The sequence below is a fragment of the Oncorhynchus mykiss genome, chromosome 6 (genome assembly GCF_057628025.1).
Source record: "Oncorhynchus mykiss isolate SJ-2025 chromosome 6, ASM5762802v1, whole genome shotgun sequence".
NCBI classification, from domain to species: Eukaryota; Metazoa; Chordata; class Actinopteri; order Salmoniformes; family Salmonidae; genus Oncorhynchus; species Oncorhynchus mykiss.
In genome coordinates, this window is record NC_143027.1 from 54,037,562 (window position 1) to 54,060,599 (window position 23,038).

At 43.8% G+C, this 23,038-nt stretch overlaps 1 protein-coding gene across 6 annotated transcripts; it reads left to right on the forward strand.

Moving 5' to 3' along the window:
• The first annotated feature begins 415 nt into the window (after positions 1 to 415).
• LOC110526157 (uncharacterized) lies at positions 416 to 22,375 on the forward strand. Of its 6 annotated transcripts, none has more exons than XM_036980434.2 (15): positions 416 to 510; positions 2,374 to 2,457; positions 2,709 to 2,782; positions 3,074 to 3,203; positions 3,782 to 3,892; positions 4,171 to 4,225; positions 4,898 to 5,008; positions 7,604 to 7,714; positions 9,118 to 9,228; positions 17,944 to 17,999; positions 18,089 to 18,158; positions 18,272 to 18,543; positions 19,115 to 19,265; positions 19,996 to 20,064; positions 20,269 to 22,375. In XM_036980434.2, exons 2-15 carry the CDS (start codon positions 2,374 to 2,376, stop codon positions 20,403 to 20,405), a joined length of 1,542 nt encoding a protein of 513 aa, XP_036836329.1. In that variant the 5' UTR covers positions 416 to 510; the 3' UTR covers positions 20,406 to 22,375. The 6 variants fall into 6 exon arrangements, with proteins under 6 accessions (XP_036836329.1, XP_021462485.2, XP_036836331.1 ...); XM_021606810.3 differs by having other exon boundaries at positions 419 to 565; XM_036980435.2 differs by having other exon boundaries at positions 422 to 578.
• The last annotated feature ends 663 nt before the right edge of the window (positions 22,376 to 23,038 follow it).

Here is a 23,038-nt window from a genome sequence, read left to right on the forward strand (position 1 = left end):
TTGTTGTTGATTCTTCACAAAAAAATACAGTTTTATATCTTTATGTTTGAAGCCTGAAATGTGGCAAAAGGTCGCAAAGTTCAATGGGGCCGAATACTTTCGCAAGGCACTGTATATATATATATATACATCACTACATGTATATTTTCTCTGAAGAAAGGTAAAATAACATTAAAGTTAAAAAATAAAAATCACAATAATTAATTTCTAGAGTTAAAGTACCTCAAAATAAAATAGAGGCCAGGTGTTTCAGTTGTGCAAAGCTATGACAGAGTTGTAAGAATGCAGTGTTTTTTGTTGTTGTTATTGACCAATTCTAGAGATTTGATAAATATTGGATTTCAAGTAAAAATGTATTTAATTTTGGGACAACATTTTCGGCAAAGTTGAGTCCTCTGTCTAGCTCTATGAGAACTGCGTCACTCCCCAAGCAGGAAGTGGGATATTGGGAGAGCCGGAAGAGAGCTCGCCAAAAGGAATATTCCATCACACCCCGAGGACTGTCAAGAGGTGCATTATTTTCACATCTCAAATATATTTTTGACAGCAGGGAATTTTCATAAAAGTAAGTCATTGAGGTAAAAATATAAATATCTCTAACTACTTCGCGCTTTGCAGGATGAAATGCAGGATGAAATGCAGGATGAAATGCAGGATGAATTTAAAAAAAAAACAGTTCGAGCTTGACTAGTGCCTGTGGCTAAATCATTTTCGAAACAAGGCAGAACTAGCTAACTGGAACAGGAAATACTATTACTATTTTATGTTTAGTTGCTAGAATCTAGCTACGCTTGTTATTCATTTGTGTCATTTTCGAATAGAAATATCTCGTTCCCTGTACGGTCTTTTCTGATCCCACTTAAACCACTGCAAATTAAAATATGTCGCAAGGTTTGGTAAAGATCAACAATCAAGCAAATGCTAATAATGTAGCTACTTTACAAGCTATGTCCATGTTATTTGTTTGTTATCTCTCACATGTGCCTTTAACAAAGCAGCACATTTGAATGGCTGTTGCTGCTGCATTGTCCATGTACAGTGAGTGGCCCAGTCCAGCTACAGAACGCGGAAATACTAGTTAACTACATTGTGAATGCACAGCTGTCTGATTTTTTTTCCTCCTTCTCTTTCTTCTAGCTAACCAATTGTCTTGCATTTGTGTCATGGACGTAGATTTTCGAACTAAACGCCCAATCTACAGTCATGGCCAAAAGTTTTGAGAATGACACAAATATTAATTTCCACTCAGTTTGCTGCTTCAGTGTCTAGCTATATTTTGTTAGATGTTACTATGGAATACTGAAGTATAATTACAAGCATTTCATACGTTTCAAAGGCTTTTATTGACAATTACATGAAGTTGATTTAATGAGTCAATATTTTCAGTGTTGACCCTTCATTTTCAAGACCTCTGCAATCCGCCCTGGCATGCTGTCAATTAACTTCTGGGCCACATCTTGACTGATGGCAGCCCATTCTTGCATAATCAATGCTTGGAGTTTGTCAGAATTTGTGGGTTTTTGTTTGTCCACCTGCCTCTTGAGGATTGACCACAAGTTCTCAATGAGATTAAGGTCTGGGGAGTTTCCAGACTGATGGTAGCGCTCACCTTGTCTTCTCCAGACAAGCTTTTTTCCGGATGCCCCAGACAATCGGAAAGGGGGGTTCATCAGAGAAAATGACTTTACCCCAGTCCTCAGTAGTCCAATCCCTGTACCTTTTGCAGAATATCAGTCTGTCCCTGATGTTTTTCCTGGAGAGAAGTGTCTTCTTTGCTGCCCTACTTGACACCAGGCCATCCTCCAAAAGTCTTTGCCTCACTGTGCGTGCAGATGCACTCACACCTGCCTGCTGCCATTCCTGAGCGAGCTCTGTATTGGTGGTGTCCCGATCCCGCCGCTGAATCAACTTTAGGAGACGGTCCTGGCGCTTGCTGGACTTTCTTGGGCGCCCTGAAGCCTTCTTCACAACAATTGAACCGCTCTCCTTGAACTTCTTGATGATCACAGATGCCAGTCTTGTGCTGAGTTAGGTCTTAAAAGTGGCCCTTCTCGCTGAGACTTGGGTGCTGGATATTGGCCAAAGGCAACCTCAAAAAAAGCCCCATCCCAGCATTTGAAAAACCTCTTACTGGTTGTTGATTATTATTAGGGTTTTCAATTGTCTGCTGATGTTTTAGGACCTGAAACCCATCTGAATGTCATATCAAATTCATAGGAAGATTAGAATATTGATCTACCAACACAATGTTAGAAACTAACAGCTCACAGCAAAGTTGGGGCGATCATTTCCGGCTGTCACATTATCGGACATAAGTAGCTAAGTGTGTATGTTTGAGCATGCGAGCCTGTTTAACCAGTGTATTCTCCCCAGATGTGGAAGGCAGCAGCAGGTCAGTCCGTCACCGTGGCAGTGGATGACGGAGGTGACGACTGGGAGACAGACCCAGACTTTGAGGTAAATCAACCGTGGTAATGAAGTCCGATTTCAGTCCAGAGCAACGGATGTTTTTCACTTGTTTCTGCTATTTCATTTTATTTACGCCTCACCATCTCCTCTCCTTACCCCGTGCCCACTAAATCTCTTTCTTTGACTATTCCTCTTCCTCTCCATATTCCTCTGCCTCGCCTCTTTCCCCATTATACCTTACTCTTTCCCTCCCTCTTTCCTCCCCGCTGACCCCTTGCTCCTTGTTTCCGTGCCAACAGAATGACGTTTCAGAGAAGGAACAGCGTTGGGGGGCCAAGACTGTGGAAGGCTCCGGTCACCAGGAACACATTAAGTGAGTACTACTGCTCCCTTCATCATCCTTATCATCAACAACAGTTTTCATAGTCAGCGTCAGTACCATTTCAAACATGATCATTTCAACTGCATTGTAATCATGATCTTCACATTGTCTACCTGTCAATGATTATACATCTTTGGTAATTTCATTATTCAGTTAACTTAAAAAAAACTTTATTTTTTATTTTTTTAGGATGGTCAGTGAACCACAGTGGAGCCCACAGTCATTCTTACCCCATTATTTCTCTCCTTCCTCCCCATCTTTTCCCTTCTACCCCCTCTCCAGTATCCACAAGCTGCGTGAGAACGTGTCGTCCGAGCACAGTGACCTTAGGCAGAAGGAGCAGGCCGCCATGCCCAAAGCCTCGGACGGCTATGGGGGCAAGTTTGGGGTGCAGCAGGACCGCATGGACAAGGTGAATGGTGACCATAGTAATAGAATTACTAGAACGGAAAATGCCCCTCAGACCACAGCAATTTGATTCTATTTTTATTTTGGAATGGAATTCATTTAACCTGATTGGCATAATATTGGCAATTGCATTTGTCTTCTACTGATATGTTAACCTTTACACACAAACACACACACACAGAAATGTTGCCGTGCGTTGACTGTGATTTGTGGCAAAAGCAGCTGAGCTAATCATTGCTGTTTGAGTCTTGTTGTTATCCACAATGCTTTAGCCCTCTATCGCTCTGTCTCTCTGTTTATGTGCACTGCTTTACTGTTTGTGTGTGCGTGTAACGTGTGAACAGGGTGTGACTGTGAGCAGGCACGGGGCCATTTACCCCCCCCCCCCCCCTCTCACTCTGCCTGCACACTGGTCAGTGTGTTTTGAATGTTATGACCCATCACTGTTTACCCCACTCTGTGTCTGTGTGTGACTCAGCTGTCAACACCTGATCAAACCACTGCATACCCAGCAGTCAGCCTCCCACTGTTTGCATTTATTCACCCCTCTCTCCCTGTCCATCTCTCTGTCTCTCTCTCAAGTCTGCTGTGGGCCATGAGTACCAGAGTAAGCTGTCCAAGCACTGCTCTCAGACAGACACATCCAAAGGCTTCGGGGGGAAGTTTGGAGTGCAGGACGACCGCGTCGACAAGGTACGCTCATCATAGGTCACATTGGGCTCTCATGGTCAGGTCACATGGTCAGGAAAAACTCCTTACCCTACTCATGACCACACAGCGATTTTAGGTCCGAATGCTAACTTAACAATAATAGAATTTGTGTTAGTGCCAATCTCTCAAGTTATGTCATTTAGATGAGAATTCTTGAATAGCATGAAAATATACTGGATGATGGTGCTGAGAAATGCTGCATTCTCCTTTGACTGGTTACTTTGTTAACTTCAACATGGAGATCTCCTCTCCCTTTTCAGTCCGCTGTTGGGTTTGACTATGCTGGGAAGACTGAGAAGCACGCGTCGCAGAAAGGTGATTTTACACGGTCTGTTAAAACGGACAAACAACACAAGTTGAACAGTTCAATGTTTTCTAAGATCAGCTCACGATCCTTAGTCCCCACAAGTCCTAACTGTATCCATCAGGGGGTAAAAGGCCAAACTGACCTGAGCATTCTGAATACAACCTAGTTGTTTACACTTCACATAGTTCAGAACTGTGTGCTCTGTAAGCCATCTGGATGTAATAGTATCTGGCCCAGCCAGACCTTTATGGTATAAGGATGGGTGTGAGTGGCATCCGTGTGAGTGAGTATGCTCTTGGCTCTCAGTGCTCCCCACTCCAGCTGCACTCCTGTGATTCCATGCTGTGACCACTTGTTCCTCACCCCACTTTAGTTGATAGCGCTATGTGCTCAATTCCAAATGAACCCCTAGCTCCTACTGCCTAAGGCACTTGATCTAAAATGACTACATAAGTGTAAGCAAGATGACAACAGCTCCACCTTGCCCTCTGATAGGCTTTACCCATATGGCTCACATCTATTCTATTAAACACTCTGATTCTGAATTTTACACCAGACCTACTGTAGTGCCTAGATGGTATGGGCTAGGGGTTGATTTTTGGATTGAGCATTCATCACTGCAGCCACCACTCCCTGCTTCTTTCTTGACCTTTGACCCCTCCCCCTGCTTTGATGTGCAGACTACTCCACAGGGTTTGGGGGGAAATATGGGGTGCAGGCAGACCGCGTGGACAAGACTGCAATGGGCTTTGAATACCAGGGCAAAACGGAGAAACACGACTCTCAGAAAGGTTTGTGTAGCGAGTAATACACACACCATTTGTGCATGGACACACCCACACATAACTTTCGCCGTTTTGTGCACGAATGTAAGTTCCAGAAAGGTTTGTGAAGCATAAAATGAGTGCACACACACACTGAGGGCAAAGCAGGGAAATACAGTCTGTCCTGGTGTCTTGCACACATATCCACACACACTGTTTATAAAGGCAAAACCTGCCACAGAGGATGTATCATTGCCTTGCTGTACCCCCCTACCCACGCAAACACCCGCCCACGCTCTGTGTGTTTGTGTGCAGGTCAAGGCCAGGCATGTTGATGACTGAGCTTCTTCTTTTTTTTTATTTATTTATTTATTTTTTTAACTCCTTGGTTACATTATTTTACAGCAGTGGTCAGCAAAAATGACTATATTAAGTGTCAAATAAAGGAACAGGGTTGACCGGGAACAGGGTTGAAGCTTGTTATGTGCAACAGGGTTGACGTGACTATTGGATGTTTAGTGTTTCGTTAAAAAAAATGGATAGTTTCACCATATTAAAACGAGAGTTCTGTTCAAGTAATGGCGTTAATCTTAAAATGAGGGACAGGCGTACAGTACCAGTCAAAAGTTTGGACACACCTACTCATTCCAGGGTTTTTCTTATTTTTTACTATTTTCTACATTGTGGAATAATACATCAAAACTATTAAATAACACACATGGAATCATGTAGTAAGCAAATCCAAATATAATTTCAAATTTGAGATTATTAAAAGTAGCCACCGTTTGCCTTGACAGCTTTACACACTCTTGGCGTTCTTTCAACCAGCTTCATGAGGAATGCTTTTCCAACATTCTTGAAGGAGTTCTCACATGCTGAGCACTTGATGGCTGCTTTTCCTTCATTCTGCGGTCCAACTCATCCTAAACCATCTCAATTGGGTTGAGGTCGGGTGATTGTGGAGGCCAGGTCATCTGATGCAGCACTCCATCACTCTCCTTCTTGGTTAAATAGCCCTTACACAGCCTGGATGTGTGTGTTTTGGGTCATTGTCCTGTTGAAAAACAAATGATAGTCCCACTAAGCGCAAACCAGATGGGATGGTGTATCACTGCAGAATGCTTTGGTAGCAATGCTGATTATGTGTGCCTTTGAATTCTAAATAAATCAGACAGTGTCACCAGCAAAGCACCTTCACAACACCTCCTCCATGCTTCACAGTGGGAATCACACATGTGGAGGTCATCCGTTCACCTACTCTGAGTCTTACAAAGACACGGCGGTTGGAACCACAAATCTCAAATTTGGACTTCTCAGACCAAAGGACCAATTTCCACCAGTCTAATGTCCATTATTCGTGTTTCATGGCCCAATCAAGTCTCTTCTTTTTGGTGTTCTTTAGTAGTGGTTTCTTTGCAGCAATTTGACCATGAAGGCCTGGTTCAGGCAGTCTCCCCTGAACAGTTGATGTGTCTGTTACTTGAACTCTGAAGCATTTATTTGGGCTGCAATTTCTGAGGCTGGTGACTCTAATGAACTTATCCTCTGCAACAGAGCTAACTCTGGGTCTTCCTTTCCTGTGGTGGTCCTCATGAGAGCCAGTTTCATCATAGCGCTTGATGGTTTTTGCGACTGCGCTTGAGGAAACCTTCCAAGTTCTTTGAAGAATCTCAAATTTGATTTAAAAAAAAAATTGTTTAACACTATTTTTGGTTAGTACATGATTCCATATGTGTTATTTCATAGATTTGATGTCTTCACTATTATTCTACAATGTAGAAAATAAGGAAAAGCCCTGGAATGATTAGGTGTATCCAAACTTTTGACTGGTACTGTACATTATTTATTTCATGTGATTAGTCATTAATCTCCAGAAATTACTTTGTCAAAGCAACAAAATGACGAGGACTTTACAGTGATGGTGAAACGTTGGTACATTTGTATTTTATTTGAAGTTAAATCTTCCTAGAAGTGACAGGGTTGACGGTGGGACATATCAAAAGGCTGAATTTGGCGCTTTAGCAAGCCTTTATTCATATATAAAAATTATTAATTGAAGCCTTTATTAATATAAAATATTATTTAAATGTCCATGTGGTCTATTTTAAAGGGCACTTCATTTAATATAACATGCTTTTAAAATTCAATATTTGTGCACAATTTCTACTTAAAAGGCACTTATTTTGTGGAAAAACCTGACAGGATGTGCAGGCTTTAGTTTCCGTCCCACTTCTGACACAACTAATTCGGCTTAAGGTTTTGATGCTTATGTTGTTTGGTGCTGGGCTGGAACAAATACCTGCACATCCTGTAGTTCTCCACAACCAGGGTTGAAGCCCACTGGTTTACAGTGTTGCAGTGTTCTTGCTAAATATTAGGCTGCCAAATTCATGGCATTGTTGTGCTTTAGCTTGATCAGCTGCTGTGCAGTTCCATGGTTTTTGGACTGTATGTCAGTGACTAACACTTGTCTATGTATATAGGATATAGAATGGGTATCCAGATGATACCTTGACTGAACTCTGGATTGTCTGCCTTTGGGGCAAGCCCAACTAATTTTTTTCCCCCCAAATGATTAACAATATCTTCTATTTTTCCAAACATTTTCCTGGGTATCACCAGATTACACCAAAGGTTTTGGCGGGAAGTTCGGAGTGGAGACGGACAAGGTGGACAAGAGCGCCTTGGGCTTTGAGTACCAGGGCAAAACAGAGAAGCACGAGTCTCAGAAAGGTGTGTCCCCCTTTGTCTAGCATATACTAGGCTTGGGCGGTATCCAGATTGTCATACCTTTTGCCATATCAGGATATTCAGTAATACCAGCACTGAACAGAAGGAGCACTGTTTTCAAACGCAACTGCTACTCTGTATTCTGAAAGGTTAGAAATGCTAACAAGTACATGTAAAATCCCACAGAGAAGGCTAACTAAATGCTAACAAGCACATTGTGAACTTTGACCTAAACTATACAAGTAACAAAAAAATGCTACTCACAGTTTGCTGCACCCACAAACCAAATATTGGACAGCAAGGCTCTTGATCCAGGAGGTGATTCTCTGCTGTTACCAAGTGACTGCTTGATTTTGGAGGAAGTTAGCCAAATAGCTAAATAATCACATTCAATGCACAACTGCAGAGCATTTAGCACATTTATACAGTTAACTTAATAGTTATAACATTTCTAGCTGGCAAACATTTAGTTAGGAATTCCTCACTGTAAATAAATCACCTGGAGCATGCTGCACAACAGTGAGTGCCTCAACAAGGCTCTGATCTTGTTCTGTGCTTGTAAACAAACTTCTGTGCTTGTAAACAGACTTCAGGACTACTGGTAAGCTTCATAATGAAAAGTGATGTGACAGGTGAAATGAAGAAATACATTTATTTATAAAGCCCTTTTTACATCAGCCGATGTCAAAGTGATCTTTATCTCCTTGCTTATTGCACAAGTTGACCACAGGTATTAAAGTAGCTACAAATGTTCATATTTATTAAAACATAGATTCAATGACATTGAAAAACCATCCTGTGGCTTTTTCCAAATACCCCAGTACACGGTATGCATGGTGTACCCCCCGAAGCCTTAAGCACACACACATTCCCCCCCTATTGTGCCTGTGTAACAAGTGGGTTGAGGCAAGACAGTGTGGGGTCGTAGATATCTGACAAGTATGTACTACACCCCCTTCAGCTCTGATCAGACTTGTTTCTCTCTCTCCTACAGTGCCCCAAATATCCTAGTAGCTAAATAGTTCTGCTTGTAGGATCTTGTTTTCAAGCTCTCCCAAAGGCCTGGAAACATGTTGCCTTATCATTAGCTTTTCCTCCCTGGTTACACAATCCCAAGCTGAGGGTATCAGCTGGTATCAGAGGGAGGGAAAGGTGACCTTCCATTGTTACCTATACTGCACCAAGGCAGTGTTTACAGCCCAGGTGTTGGTCACACAATGGTTGAGATGGTGGCTCTGGGACACATGTCAGAGGGCCTACACCGTAGCCATTTTGTAGTGTAGATTTGTATCAAGTATGTTATCCGGTATTGTACTGCATGCCAATCAGCCATTGGAATTGTCCAATTTGGGCCTACCTACTTTGCGCTTTAGTATAAATGCTAATATTCTCTGTGCCCCTGAAAGATTACGTGAAGGGCTTTGGTGGAAAGTTTGGTGTGCAGACGGACAGACAGGACAAGTCAGCCGTGGGATGGGACCACCAGGAGAAACTGCAGCTCCACGAGTCGCAGAAAGGTACCTGTGTTTGACATGCATTTTATTCCACCTAGCCTTAGTAGCAGGAAAACGCACACAGGAATTGTGTACACATCCTAACCCACCCAACACTCACTTTTTACAATTGTGGTCATTTTGTGGTTTTACTATTGAGTCAATGAGGTTAAAGTACTTCCTTTGTTTGGTGGCATGGCATCTGCCACAGGTTTATAATAGAGGAAGTGAGAACAGATAGAGCTAGATGTAAGGAGGACTGAGTAGTGCTCAGTGCTAGTAGTGCTAGTGCTCAGGCTGGATTTACTGGATGTGCATAGCACCTTGGTTCTTTTGGTTTAAGTTGTTGATAAAGCTTTTCATTTGCTGTGTGTGTTATGTACTGTAATTCTGTATGTGTGTGTGTGCTTTTATATAATGTTTGTAGTAACGCAGTATCGCTATGTGTGTGTGCGCATACGTCTTTGTGTGTTAGGCCTGAGTGCGGCAGGACCCGTGTAAATTTTCTATAGGATTAAGGTCAGGGCTTTGTGATGGCCACTCCAATACCTTGACTTTGTTGTCCTTAAGCCATTTTAAGCCACAGCTTTGGAATTATGCTTGGGGATGTTGTCCATTTGGAAGACCTATTTGCGACCAAGCTTTAACTTCCTGTCTGATATCGTGAGATGTTGTTTCAATATATCCACATCATTTTGTATCCAATCCAATTTTGTATCCAATTGTTGTAGTATCTTGTCTCATCGCTACAACTCCCGTACGGGCTCCGATACACAACCCAACTAAGCCGCACTGCTTCTTAACACAGCGCGCATCCAACCCGGAAGCCAGCCGCACCAATGCGCCGGAGGAAACACCGTGCACATGGCCACCTTGGTTAGCGCACACTGCGCCCAGCCCGCCACAGGAGTAGCTGGTGCGCGATGAGACAAGGACACCCCTACCGACCAAGCCCTCCCTAACCCGGGCGACGCTAGGCCAATTGTGCGTCGCCCCACGGACCTCCCAGTCGCGGCCGGTTACGACAGAGCCTGGGCGCGAACCCAGGGACTCTGATGGCACAGCTGGCGCTGCAGAACAGCGCCCTTAACCACTGCGCCACCCGGGAGGCCTGGTGGTTCCTTTTAACATGAAAACGTTTTTTAGGTTGTAGTTATTATAGGAATTATAGGACTATTTCCCTCTACCATTTGTATTTCATTAACCTTTGACTATTTGATGTTCTTATAGGCACTTTAGTATTGCCAGTGTATCAGTATAGCTTCCGTCCCTCTCCTTGCTCCATCCTGGGCTCGAACCAGCAACACAACGACAACAGCCACCATCGAAGCATCGTTACCCATGCAGAGCAAGGGGAACAACTACTAGAAGGCTCAGAGCGAGTGATGTTTGAAATGCTATTAACGCGCACTAACTAGCTAGCCATTTCACTTCGGTTACACCAGCCTCATCTCGGGAGTTGATAGGCTTGAAGTCATAAACAGCGCAATGCTTGACGCACAACGAAGAGCTGCTGGCAAAACACATGAAAGTGCTGTTTGAATGAATGTTTACGCGCCTGCTTCTGCCTACCACTGCTCAGTCAGATACTTAGATACTTGTATGCTTGTATGCTCAGTCAGATTATATGCAACGCAGGACACGCTAGATAATATCTAGTAATATCATCAACCATGTGTAATTATCTAGTGATTTTGATTGTTTTTTTTTATAAGATAAGTTTAATGCTAGCTAGCAACTTAGCTTGGCTTACTGCATTCGCGTAACAGGCAGTCTCCTTGTGGAGTGCAACGAGAGAGAGGCAGGTTGTTATAGCGTTGGACTAGTTAACTGTAAGGTTGCAAGATTGGATCCCCCGAACTGACACGGTGAAAATCTGTCGTTCTGCCCCTGAACAAGACAGTTAACCCACCATTCCTAGGCCGTCATTGAAAATAAGAATGTGTTCTTAACTGACTTGCCTCGTTAAATAAAGGTATTAAAAATGTTTTATTTATTTAAGAATACCGATTTCCGATTGTTATGAAAACTTGAAATCAGCCCTAATTAATCGGCCATTCCGATTTAATCGGTCAACCTCTAGTTTTAAGAGCAGTTGGAGGCCATGGAAGGAGTGTTGTATGGCATTGAAGCTTGTTTGGAGGTTTGTTAAGTGTCCAAAGAAGGGCCATATGTATACAGAATGGTATCGTCTGCGTAAAGGTGGATCAGGGAGTCACACGCAGCAAGAGTGACATTGTTGATATATACAGAGAAAGAGTCGGCCCGAGAATTTAACCCTGTGGTACCCCCATAGAGACTGCCAGAGGTCCGAACAACAGGCCCTTCGATTTGACACACTGAACTCTGTCTGAGAAGTAGTTGGTGAACCAGGTGAGGCAGTCATTTGAGAAGCCAAGGCTGTTGAGTTTGCCGATAATAATGCGGTAATTGACAGAGTCGAAAGCCTTGGCCAGGTCGATGAATACGGTACTGTCTTTTATCGATGGCAGTTATGATATCGTTTAGTACCTTGAGCATGGCTGAGGTGCACCTGTGACCAGCTCGGAACAGGAATGTACGGTGGGATTCGAAATGGTCGGTGATCTGTTTGTTAACTTGGCTTTCAAGGACATTAGAAAGGCAGAGCAGGATGGATATAGGTCTGTAACAGCTTGGGTCTGGAGTGTCATCCCCTTTGAAGAGGGGGGTGACCGAGGCAGCTTTCCAATCTTTAGGGATCTCGGACGATATGAAAGAGAGTTTGAACAGACTGGTAATTGGGGTTGTAACAATAGCGGTGGATAATTTTAGAAGGACAGGGTCCAGATTGTAAACGGGAGAACAACAAACATCTGCACTGCTACGCCATCTTGGATGTGTGTGTGTGTGTGTGTGTGTGCGTGTGCGCGTGAAATCAAACTGTCCACTTAGGATGCAACACTGATTGACAATAAATTTGACATGCTGTTGTGCAAATGGAATAGACAACAGGTGGAAATTATATGCATTTAACAAGACACCCCCAATAAAGGAGTGGTTCTGCAGGTGGGGACCACAGACCACTTCTCAGTTCCTATGCTTCCTGGCTGATGTTTTGGTCACTTTTGAATGCTGGCGGTGCTTTCACTCTAGTGGTAGCATGAGACGGAGTCTACAACCCACACAAGTGGCTCAGGTAGTGCAGCTCATCCAGGATGGCAAGAAGGTTTGCTGTGTCTGTCAGCGTAGTGTCCAGAGCATGCTACCAGGAGACAGGCCAGTACGTCAGGAGACGTGGAGGAGGCCGTAGGAGCAGCAAGACCGCTACCTCCGCCTTTGTGCAAGGAGGAGCACTGCCAGAGCCCTGCAAAATGACCTCCAGCAGGCCACAAATGTGCATGTGTCTGCTCAAACGGTCAGAAACAGACTCCATGAGGGTGGTATGAGGGCCCGACGTCCACAGGTGGGGTTTGTGCTTACAGCCCAACACCGTGCAGGACGTTTGGCATTTGCCAGAGAACACCAAGATTGGCAAATTCGCCACTGGCGCGCTGTGCTCTTCACCGATGAAAGCAGGTTCACACTGAGCCCATGTGACAGTCTGGAGACGCCGTGGAGAACGTTCTGCTGCCTGCAACATCCTCCAGCATGACTGGTTTGGCGGTGGGTCAGTAATGGTGTGTGGTGGCATTTCTTTGGGGGGCCTCACAGCCCTCCATGTGCTCGCCAGAGGTAGCCTGACTGCCATTAGGTACCGAGATGAGATCCTCAGACCCCTTGTGAGACCATATGCTGGTGCGGTTGGCCCTGGGTTCCTCCCTCGGTTCCTCCAAATGGTCTAGCAAGACAATGCTAGACTTTATGTGGCTGGAGTGTGTCAGGAGTTCCTGCAAGAGGAAGGCATTGATGCTATGGACCGCCCATTCCCCAGACCTGAATCCAATTGAGCACGTCTGGGACATCATGTCTCGCTCCATCCACCAACGCCACGTTGCACCACAGACTGTCCAGGAGTTGGCGGATGCTTTAGTCCAGGTCTGGGAGAACATCCCTCAGGAGACCATCCGCCACCTCATCAGGAGCATGCCCAGGTGTTGTAGGGAAGTCATACAGGCACGTGGAGGCCACACACACTACTGAGCCTCATTTTGACTTGTTTTAAGGACATTACATCAAAGTTGGATCAGCCTGTAGTATGGTTTTCCACTTTAATTTTGAGTGTGACTCCAAATCCAGACCTCCATGGGTTGCTAAATTTGATTTCCATTGATTATTTTTGTGTGATTTTGTTGTCAGCACATTCAACTATGTAAAGAAAAAAGTATTTAATAAGAATATTTCATTCATTCAGATCTAGGATGTGTTATTTTAGTGTTCCCTTTATTTTTTTTGAGCAGTGTATAGTGTGTGTGTGTATATGTAACTGTGTGTAAATATGTTTGTATATTGTTTCAGACTATAAGTGTGGGTTCGGAGGGCAGTATGGGGTAGAGGTGGAGAAGCAAGACCAATGTTCCCTGGGTTATGAGCACAAGGAGAGGCTGGCCAAGCACGAGTCTCCGCAAGGCACAGAAGACACCATCCCTCGTTTTCTTTCCAAAGTTTACTCTCCTCCCTTTTGCCCTAGCACTGTTTTGGAATGTCTAAAGCGCCTTTGCCCTTTACTCATCCTAGTCCCCCTTCAAAACATCACCCCTACTGTACAAACCTACCCCCAGGCCTGGACGATATTGACAAAATAGAAATGAATCACCAATTGCAATAATATACAGTACCAGTTTGGACCTATTCATTCCAGGATTTTTCTTAATTTTTTGCTATTTTCTACATTGTAGAATATCATCAAAACTATGAAATGACACATGGAATCATGTAGTAACCAAAAACTGTTAAACAAATCAAAATATATTTTATATTTTAGATTCTTCAAAGTAGCCACCCTTTGCCCTTAACAGCTTTGCACACTCTTGGCACTCTCCAGCTTCATGAGGTAGTCACCTGGAATGCATTTCAATTAACAGGTGCTAAATTAATTTGTGGATTTTTTTCCTTAATGCTTTTGAGCCAATCAGTTGTGTTCTGACAAGGTAGGGGTGATATACAGAAGAGGGCCCTATTTGGTAAAATGCCAAGTCCATATTATGGCAAGAATAGCTCAAATGAGCAAAGAGAAATGACAGTCCATCATTACTTTAAGACATGAAGGTCAGTCAATGCGCAACATTTCAAGAACTTTGAACATTTCTTCAAGTGCAGTCGCAAAAACCATCAAGCGCTTTGAAACTGGCTCTCATAAGGACCGCCACAGGAAAGGAAGACCCAGAGTTACCACTGCTGTTAATGCGAGTGTAGCGAAATGCTTGTGCTTCTAGTTCCGACAATGCAGTAATAACCAACGAGTAATCTAACTAACAATTCCAAAACTATAATGTAAACATTATATTAAGTAGCATTGTTTAAAATGGCTAGTGATATATTTTACATCAATTCCCATTATTAAAGTGGCTGGAGTTGAGTCAGTGTGTTGGCAGCAGCCACTCAATGTTAGTGGTGGCTGTTTAACAGTCTGATGGCCTTGATAGAAGCTGTCCCAGCTTTGATGCACCTGTACTGACCTCGCCTTCTGGATGATAGCGGGGTGAACAGGCAGTGGCTCGGGTGGTTGTTGTCCTGGATGATCTTTATGGCCTTCCTGTGACATCGGGTGCTGTAGGTGTCCTGGAGGGCAGGTAGTTTGCCCCCGGTGATGCGTTGTGCAGACCTCACTACCCTCTGGAGAGCCTTACGGTTGTGGGTGGAGCAGTTGCCGTACCAGGCGGTGATACAGCCCGACAGGATGCTCTCGATTGTGCATCTGTAGAAGTTTGAGTGCTTTTGGTGACCAGCCGAATTTCTTCAGCCTCCTGAGGTTGAAGAGGCGATGCTGCGCCTTCTTCACGATGCTGTCTGTGTGGGTAGACCAATTCAGTTTGTCTGTGATGTGTACGCCGAGGAACTTAAAACTTACTACCCTCTCCACTACTGTCCCATCGATGTGGATAGGGGGGTGCTCCCCCTGCTGTTTCCTGAAGTCCACAATCATCTCCTTAGTTTTGTTGACGTTGAGTGTGAGGTTATTTTCCTGACACCACACTCCGAGGGCCCTCACCTCCTCCCTGTAGGCCGTCTCGTCGTTGTTGGTAATCAAGCCTACCACTGTAGTGTCGTCCGCAAACTTGATGATTGAGTTGGTGGCATGCGTGGCCACGCAATCGAGGGTGAACAGGGAGTACAGGAGAGGGCTCAGAACGCACCCTTGTGGGGCCCCAGTGTTGAGGATCAGCGGGATGGAAATGTTATTACCTACACTCACCACCTGGGGGTGGCCCGTCAGGAAGTCCAGTACCCAGTTGCACAGGGCGGGGTTGAGACCCAGGGTCTCGAGCTTGATGACGAGTTTGGAGGGTACTATGGTGATGATCTCTATATGTGGTTCCCACCGTGAAGCATGGAGGTGTGGGGGTGCTTTGCTGGTGACAGTGTTTGTGATTTATTTCGAATTCAAGGCATTCTGCAGCGATATGCCATCCCATCTGGTTTGTGCTAAGTGGGACTATTTGTTTTTCAGCAGGACAATGACCCAACACACCTCCAAGCTGTGTAAGGGCCATTTGACCAAGAAAGAGAGTGATGGAGTGCTGCATCAGATGATCTGGCCTCCACAATCGCCTGACCTCAACCCAATTGAGATGGTTTGGGATGAGTTGGACCGTGAAGGAAGGAAAATCAGCCAACAAGTGCTCAGCGTATGTGGGAACTCCTTCATAAGCATTTTGCTACACACGTGGTTAGCAGATGTTATTGCGAGTATGTGACCAATAACATTTTGATTTGATGTCTGTAGGAAAAGCATTCCTCATGAAGTTGGTTGAGAGAATGCGAAGTGTGAAAAGCTGTTTTTTTTTCTCCATAGTTTTGACATCTTCACTATTATTCTACTATGTAGAAAATTGTAAAAATAAAGAAAAACCCTTGAATGATTGTCAACTTTTTTCACTGGTACTGTACATAGACAGGCAGACATACATATGCACATAAATACGTATACACATGCATAGTTAAACACACACTACTTGACCTAAAGTATGAGGACACCTTCTTGTCGAATATCAATTTTCCAAAATCATGGTCATTAATATGCAGTTGGTCCCCCCATTTGCTGCTATATCAGCCTCTACACTTCTGGGAAGGCTTTCCACAATATGTTGGAACATTGCTGCTAGGATTTGCTTCTATTTTGCCACAAGCATTTGTTAGGTCGGGCACTGATGTTGGGTGATTAGGCCTAGTTTGCATTCGGCATTCCAATTCACCCCAAAAATGTTCAATGGGGTTGAGGTCAGGGCTCTGTGCAGGCCAGTCAAGTTCTTCCACACCGGTCTCGACAAACGATTTCTGAATGGACCTCGTTTTGTGCACGGGGGCATTGTCATGCTGGAACGGCCATGGACCTTCCCCAAATTGTTGCTGCCAAGTTGAAGCACAGAATTGTCTAGAATGTAATTTGTATGCTGTACCGTTAAGATTTGCCTTCACTGGAACCAAGGGGCCTAGCCTGAACCATGAAAAACAGCCCCAGACCATTATTCCTCCTCTACCAAATGTTACATTTGGCACTATGCATTGGGGCATGTAGCGTTCTCCTGGCATCCGCCAAAACCCAGATTCATCTGTCGGATTGCCAGATGGTGAAGCGTGATTCATCTCTCCAGAGAACGTGTTTCCACTGATCCAAAATCCAATGACGCCGAACTTTACACCACTCCAGCCGACAGTTGGCATTGCGTATGGTGATTTTAGGCTTGTGTGGGCTGCACGCCAATGAAAACCCATTTCATGAAGCTCCAGATGAACAGTTCCTATGCTGACGTTTCTCCCAGAGGCAGTTTGGAACTCTGAAGTGAGTGTTGCAGCTGAGGACAGACGATTTTTATGTACTATGCGCTGCAGCATTCGGCGGTCCTGTTCTGTGAGCTTGTGTGGCCTACCACTTTGCGGCTGAGCTGTTGTTGCTCCTAGATGTTTCAACTTCACAATAACAGCACTTACAGTTGACCGGGGCAGCTCTAGTAGGGCAGAAATGTTACAAACTGACTTGTTGGGAAGGTGTCATCCTATGAATGCGCCACGTTGAAATTCACTGAGCTCTTCAGTAAGGCCATTCTGTGGACAATATTCGTCTATGGAGATTGCATGACTGTGTGCTTGATTTTATACAGTTGTCAGTAATAAGTGTGGCTGAAATAGCTGAATCAACTAATTTGAAGGGTTGTCCACATACTTTTGTCTGTCTATAGATAGAACACATACTTGTAGGATCCTAGGATATAATTAGTATTATAAATGCATATAAATACATTCCTTTTGGACATTCCTATTGTGTGGTAACATTTCTGAATAGGGGTTATGTTAACATAAACCCAAGTAGGCAACAATGGCTACAGATTTTGGCAGAAGAGAGAGGTAGTGTGAATATTGTGGAATACTGACAACTGGCAAATACTATCCGTGCACTGTTTCGCGATACCAACAAATACACAATGTATTGCCCAGCCCTACCCTTCCTCCATTCTAAGCTTTTTTTTTCATTTTATTTGATCCCCTTTTCACAGGTTTACTTTATCCCTTTCTTAATTTTAAGCGATGCCCCCCCCCCAAAAAAAATCACTTTACACGTGAACTATCACTTGAACCTGTGAATAAAAGGCATACTAACTATTTATTCTCCGCTGTTTACAGACTACTCCCAAGGGTTTGGAGGAAAGTTTGGCATCCAGAAGGACAGAATGGATAAGGTACGTTGTCTCTATACCTAATATCTGAAGACTGGGGATTTCTCATCTATTGTGTGTAGTTACTCTCCTCCCTCTCGTTTGAATGGCAGAGTGCAGGTAACTTTGAGGATGTCGAGAAACCAAGACCTGCCTACCAGAGGACCAAGCCTGTGGAAACTGGTAAGTAAACACAAAATCAGCGTGTGTGATATGTTTGTCAAGATCATTGCAGAATATGAACTTGAACCACTGGTTTGAATATGATCTGCCCTCCCTGTGTCATCCCTCCCTAGCCGGCAGCAGCACGGGCAGCATTAAGGCCCGCTTCGAGAACATCGCCAAGCAGAATGAGGATGAGGACAAGAAGCGGGCGGAGGGGGAGAGAACCCGCCGCCAGGCCAAAGAGAAGCAGGAGCAAGACGAGGCACGGCGCAAGATAGAGGAGACAGCCAAGGCCAAGCCTGCCTCCCCGGCTTCTGAGACCATCCCCACCATTAGCCCTACCCCTCCTGCCCAGCAAGCCTCACCTTCGTGTGTACCTGCAGCCGCCGACCCAGTTTACCAGGTGAATGACAACCGGTTGCACCAATCACTGCACTGCCACAAATGCATGTTTGCTTAACATGCCAACATGCGCATCACTTTTTTGCTAGAAGTTATTTTGCTGAATAAAATATGGATGAGTACATCCTTCAAAAATGGATGACTCAGTCCTTCTTGAAGTGAAGTGACATTGGCGTGAACAAGGATGGTCTGACTTATTCCAATGCTGCAGTCCTCTTCTCGCTTTTACTTTGTGACTTCAACTTTCCTTCCTTCCTTGCCATGCTTTCTGTGATATTTTCATAGAGGAAGAAAAATAAGGTAAAGTCCCAAAAATGCAGAGTTAAATAACTTCTTAAGGTATAGGGGGTAGCATTTTCACTTTTGGATAAATAGCGTGCCCAATTTCAACTTCCTGCTACTCATGCCAAGAATATAAGATATGCATATTATTTGTAGATTTGGATAGAAAACACTGAAGTTTCTAAAACGGTTTGAATTTTGTCTGTGGGTATTGACCCAGGGTTTTTGAATTGACCCAGGGGTTAGGAGCTGTTATCTGACTGTGTGTCTCCCTCTGATGGCTGTGTCAGAACTCTGGTGTGTACGAGGATCCTGCAGCAGCGGAGAATGGGGAAGATCTGTACGAGGCAGAGCCCATCTCCCGACCCTCTGCTGAGCAGACGTATGAGGAGCCTCCCGCCCAGGAGGAGGGACTCTTCCAGAGTCCTGACGAGACAGGAGGTGAGCGAATGAGAGTGAACGAGAGGGGAGGAGTAGCACATGCCATATGCTGAGTTACTGTGAACTCCATTTCTAACTTGGCTTTCTCGTAAAAAAAAATATGTCCCCTCCTCCTTCATTGTACTGGTTTGAAAGAACTGACCAGGTAAAAGCCAGCCTAATGATGAGCTTCTACCTTACTGTTTTCACCTGTCAAGCCATTGGGAGAATCTCGATTGGATTCGCTCAGTTCCTTGCGTCCTCTCCTCGATTACCTTTGACCTGAGGAGGGGAAGAGAGGAAACGTGGAAACAAATGCATGAAATAACTCCCCCAAAGCAGCGTGTATTCAGGCAAATTACATTTACAGAGGAATCCCAAAATATGCATAAGGTAGTAAAAACAGGAGAGCTAGTGCCTGACATTTTATTGACAAAAAGATTACTGGAGTATTTTTTTATGGTGTGCATACGTTCATCCTACGTGAAAACAACAGCTGATTCAAAGAGGGTGTGGCGGATTACAACACTTTCCCCGCTAGGATTCACTTAAGTATCCTCGGGTGGAAAAGGCCATCAAGGAGAGGCGCATACTCCTCTGTTCAACTATTATTAATGAATTGACACTCCTACATATGGCGACCACTTATCGGTTTCCGGGTCACGAGGGAGAGGAGGACGGAGGAGTCAAGGAGAGGACCAAATTTTTCCCAATTGACAATCTCCCCTTATGTTTTGTCCTTTCCCTGCAGATGCCCAGACATATGAGTACGGTGAGGACTTGGGGTTAACCGCAGTGGCCCTGTATGACTACCAAGCAGGTGAGTGGAAGCAAGCCCTCTATTGTCTATACTTTGATCATCACATCTATCAAAGCCCTAATTTTTTAAATCAATATCTCATAATTACCCCAAAAATACAATAATTCGGACGCATTCATGATATACACAAACCATTTTGACATTCTTTATAATATGAGGGCAATGGAATGTAAAGTCAACTGATATGGAATGTCTGCCTTCCAGCTGGTGATGACGAGATCTCTTTCGACCCTGATGACATCATCACTAACATTGAGATGATTGACGAGGGCTGGTGGAGGGGTGTGTGCCGGGGTGCCTACGGCCTCTTCCCAGCCAATTACGTTGAGGTTCGGCAATGAGCCCGCCCACTACACCAAACAGTCTCTCTCCCCATCCCATCCATCTCTTCTGATTCCTCTCTTTTTCTCGCGCTCTCTCATTGTGTTGATCGCGGTGCTTCTTTCAAGTGTGCTCGACATTCTCAGGTCTTTCAGCTGTCCCTGTCTTTCTTCCTTTCTCTCGCTCCTCTCCTTGGGAGGAGGCTTCAGCCTGATAAAGGACTCAGAATAAAAGAAGATTCACGGACAAACACTCACCCTGGCTCTGCTACGCAATCGAGAGAGATAAAGAGAGTGAGCGGGTGAGCCCTGCTATGACAGAAAGGCCTTTCATGGTAAAGCAAGTCATCAGAAAAACACTACTCCCATTATAATGGCTAGTTATATTCTTGGTTTTCTATAAGATGCCAGACACTCTTGCTGCTTTGCCCCACTTGCACCAGTTAGTTCATTTACTTTAACTTAAAATGTTCCCTCTTTGACATGTATTCAAACTTCCACGGTATCGATTGAGACCTGGCTGCTACAGTATCACTCGCAGTATAGATATTAACATCACCAAAGATGGAGATCACAGAGGTGACGTAGAAATTAACCCCATGCTTTGTGTGCATATAGTGACGTTGTGGTCCTCTTTTTTTAAGAAGGCTTAAAATCACTTTTAGACCAAGTTTGGAACTAGCATGATGACATAACACTGGAAATGTATTATGTTTAGATTTTTTTTTTTAATGCCACTTCCAGAAGTGGTTTGAAGTTGATTGGTGTGCTAGCACTTTGGTTCAGTTTGGTAATAGTGCAGACCAATTGATTGGTGTGTAACTGAATTGGTGTAGCTGGTTCGGAGAGAACTCTGAGCCGCGGGGGATTTCTCTCTCTTTGGAACACTTGTTTGCTTTAGTCAGCGGAGATCAGATAACACGAAGAAACCCAATAGGGATGTTTTTGAGGATGTGTTGTTGAAAACCGCAAGTTTGCTTAGGCTTACCCACATTTTTGGTGTAACGCCTGCGTTCGCTTAATCAAGGGGCGAATATGATCACCATAGATGTTGTGAACCTCTGCTGCGTCTCGTCTCCTCCTTTTCTCATTGTCACGAAAGAAGACTCCAGAAAGCAGTAGAAGAAAATAAATAATGGAGCTGTCTGTCTTTTTAATCACTCGCCCATAGTCCTGCGGTAGATCATGTCAGATAGGATGCTGAAAGTAAACGATGTACAGAAAGATGTTTTTATGATGCTCTGAGAAATATATATTGAGTCGAAAAAATAATTTTGTTTTTCAAACCCCTGCCCCTGCTGCGTGTTCGATGTAGACCAGACCTGTATATTTTGTCACAGGCGTGATGTCACGCTGCCTGTGACAGGAGTCTGTCACGTGTTCTATGTCATGCTTGTAGCGTGTTCATGTACTGTATGTGCAACTTGGTATATTATGATGTCTGGGGCCACATTGACATCCGTATCATGACCGACATGTACTGTTGACTGAGTGATATTTATCTATAGGTGGCTATAAGTACTAAAATAATACTCTAACAATATTGGGCTATAAGGGGGATTTTGACTGTGATTGTTTCTAAAACGCAGAGTGATTATTTTAACCGATGACAATCTCACCCCAACGTCACGGTGATCTAATGCAATAGTGTAGCTTCAGTAGGTGTGAGTGGGGATGGGGTCTCATCAAATAAATTCTTTGGGGTTTTATAATAATAAAGTGACCTTTTTATATTTGTTTCTTTATCTGTACTTCTGCTTGCTAAAGTCACCACATTACCTGCTTGTTCTTTTTTTTTGTAAGTAAATAGTTTAAATAAACAATGTATGGATAGTATTTTGGTTACTTCGCTTCGTCTTTACATCTGTTATCTACATCCTGAAATGAACAGCTTCTGTATAACACATCCTCAACCTTATGAAGGTGCGTAATGGGCTTTGCTGGCATGGTTCCCTTGCGCGCACTGAATAAATGTAATTCAACCACTGAAACCCTCCCACTTGTGTGGTTTTCATTCAATAGGGTTTTCAGTACATTTATCTTAAGCCATTCCTTTAAATACAGTGTACCTTTTTTATTTATTTTTATTTTGGCAACAGACTCAATGGAATATATCGAGAGAATGGGTTTAGAATATTAGGGATCAATGAATTTAAAGCAATCTGAATCTATGCATATTTGTCTCTTCCAGCACCAATTGGTAGATTTCAAAATACTCTGATCCTTTATTTAGGGTTAGGAAAGTATTTATGAATCATAAAAGGTTTGCAGAGCCTTTTATGCTTGAAAGAAAAGTAGTTTGATTCTTTCTGAAAATGACCAAATTCAGTTCTTTAACCCATGGTAATGTTGGAAGATTGGTGTACATACAGTTGAAGTCAGAAGTTTACAGACACTTAGGTTGGAGTCATTAAAATTCGTTTTTCAACCACTCCACAAATTTCTTGTTAACAAACTATAGTTTTGGCAAGTCGGTTAGGACATCAACTTTATGCATGACACAAGTGATTTTTCCAACAATTGTTTACAGACATTATTTCACTTATAATTCATTGTATCACAATTCCAGTGGGTCAGAAGTTTAAAGGCACAGTCAATTTGGTGTATGTAAACAGCTTGGAAAATTCCAGAAAATGATGTCATGGCTTTAGAAT

Coding starts and splice junctions, on each gene's coding strand:
- LOC110526157 (XM_036980434.2), top strand. CDS start 2,374: ATGTGGAAGGCAGCAGCAGGTCAGTCCGTCACCGTGGCAGTGGATGAC. Junction 9,229..17,943: donor GCTCCACGAGTCGCAGAAAG/GTACCTGTGTTT, acceptor CGCTGTTTACAG/ACTACTCCCAAGGGTTTGGA. Junction 20,065..20,268: donor CCTGTATGACTACCAAGCAG/GTGAGTGGAAGC, acceptor TCTGCCTTCCAG/CTGGTGATGACGAGATCTCT.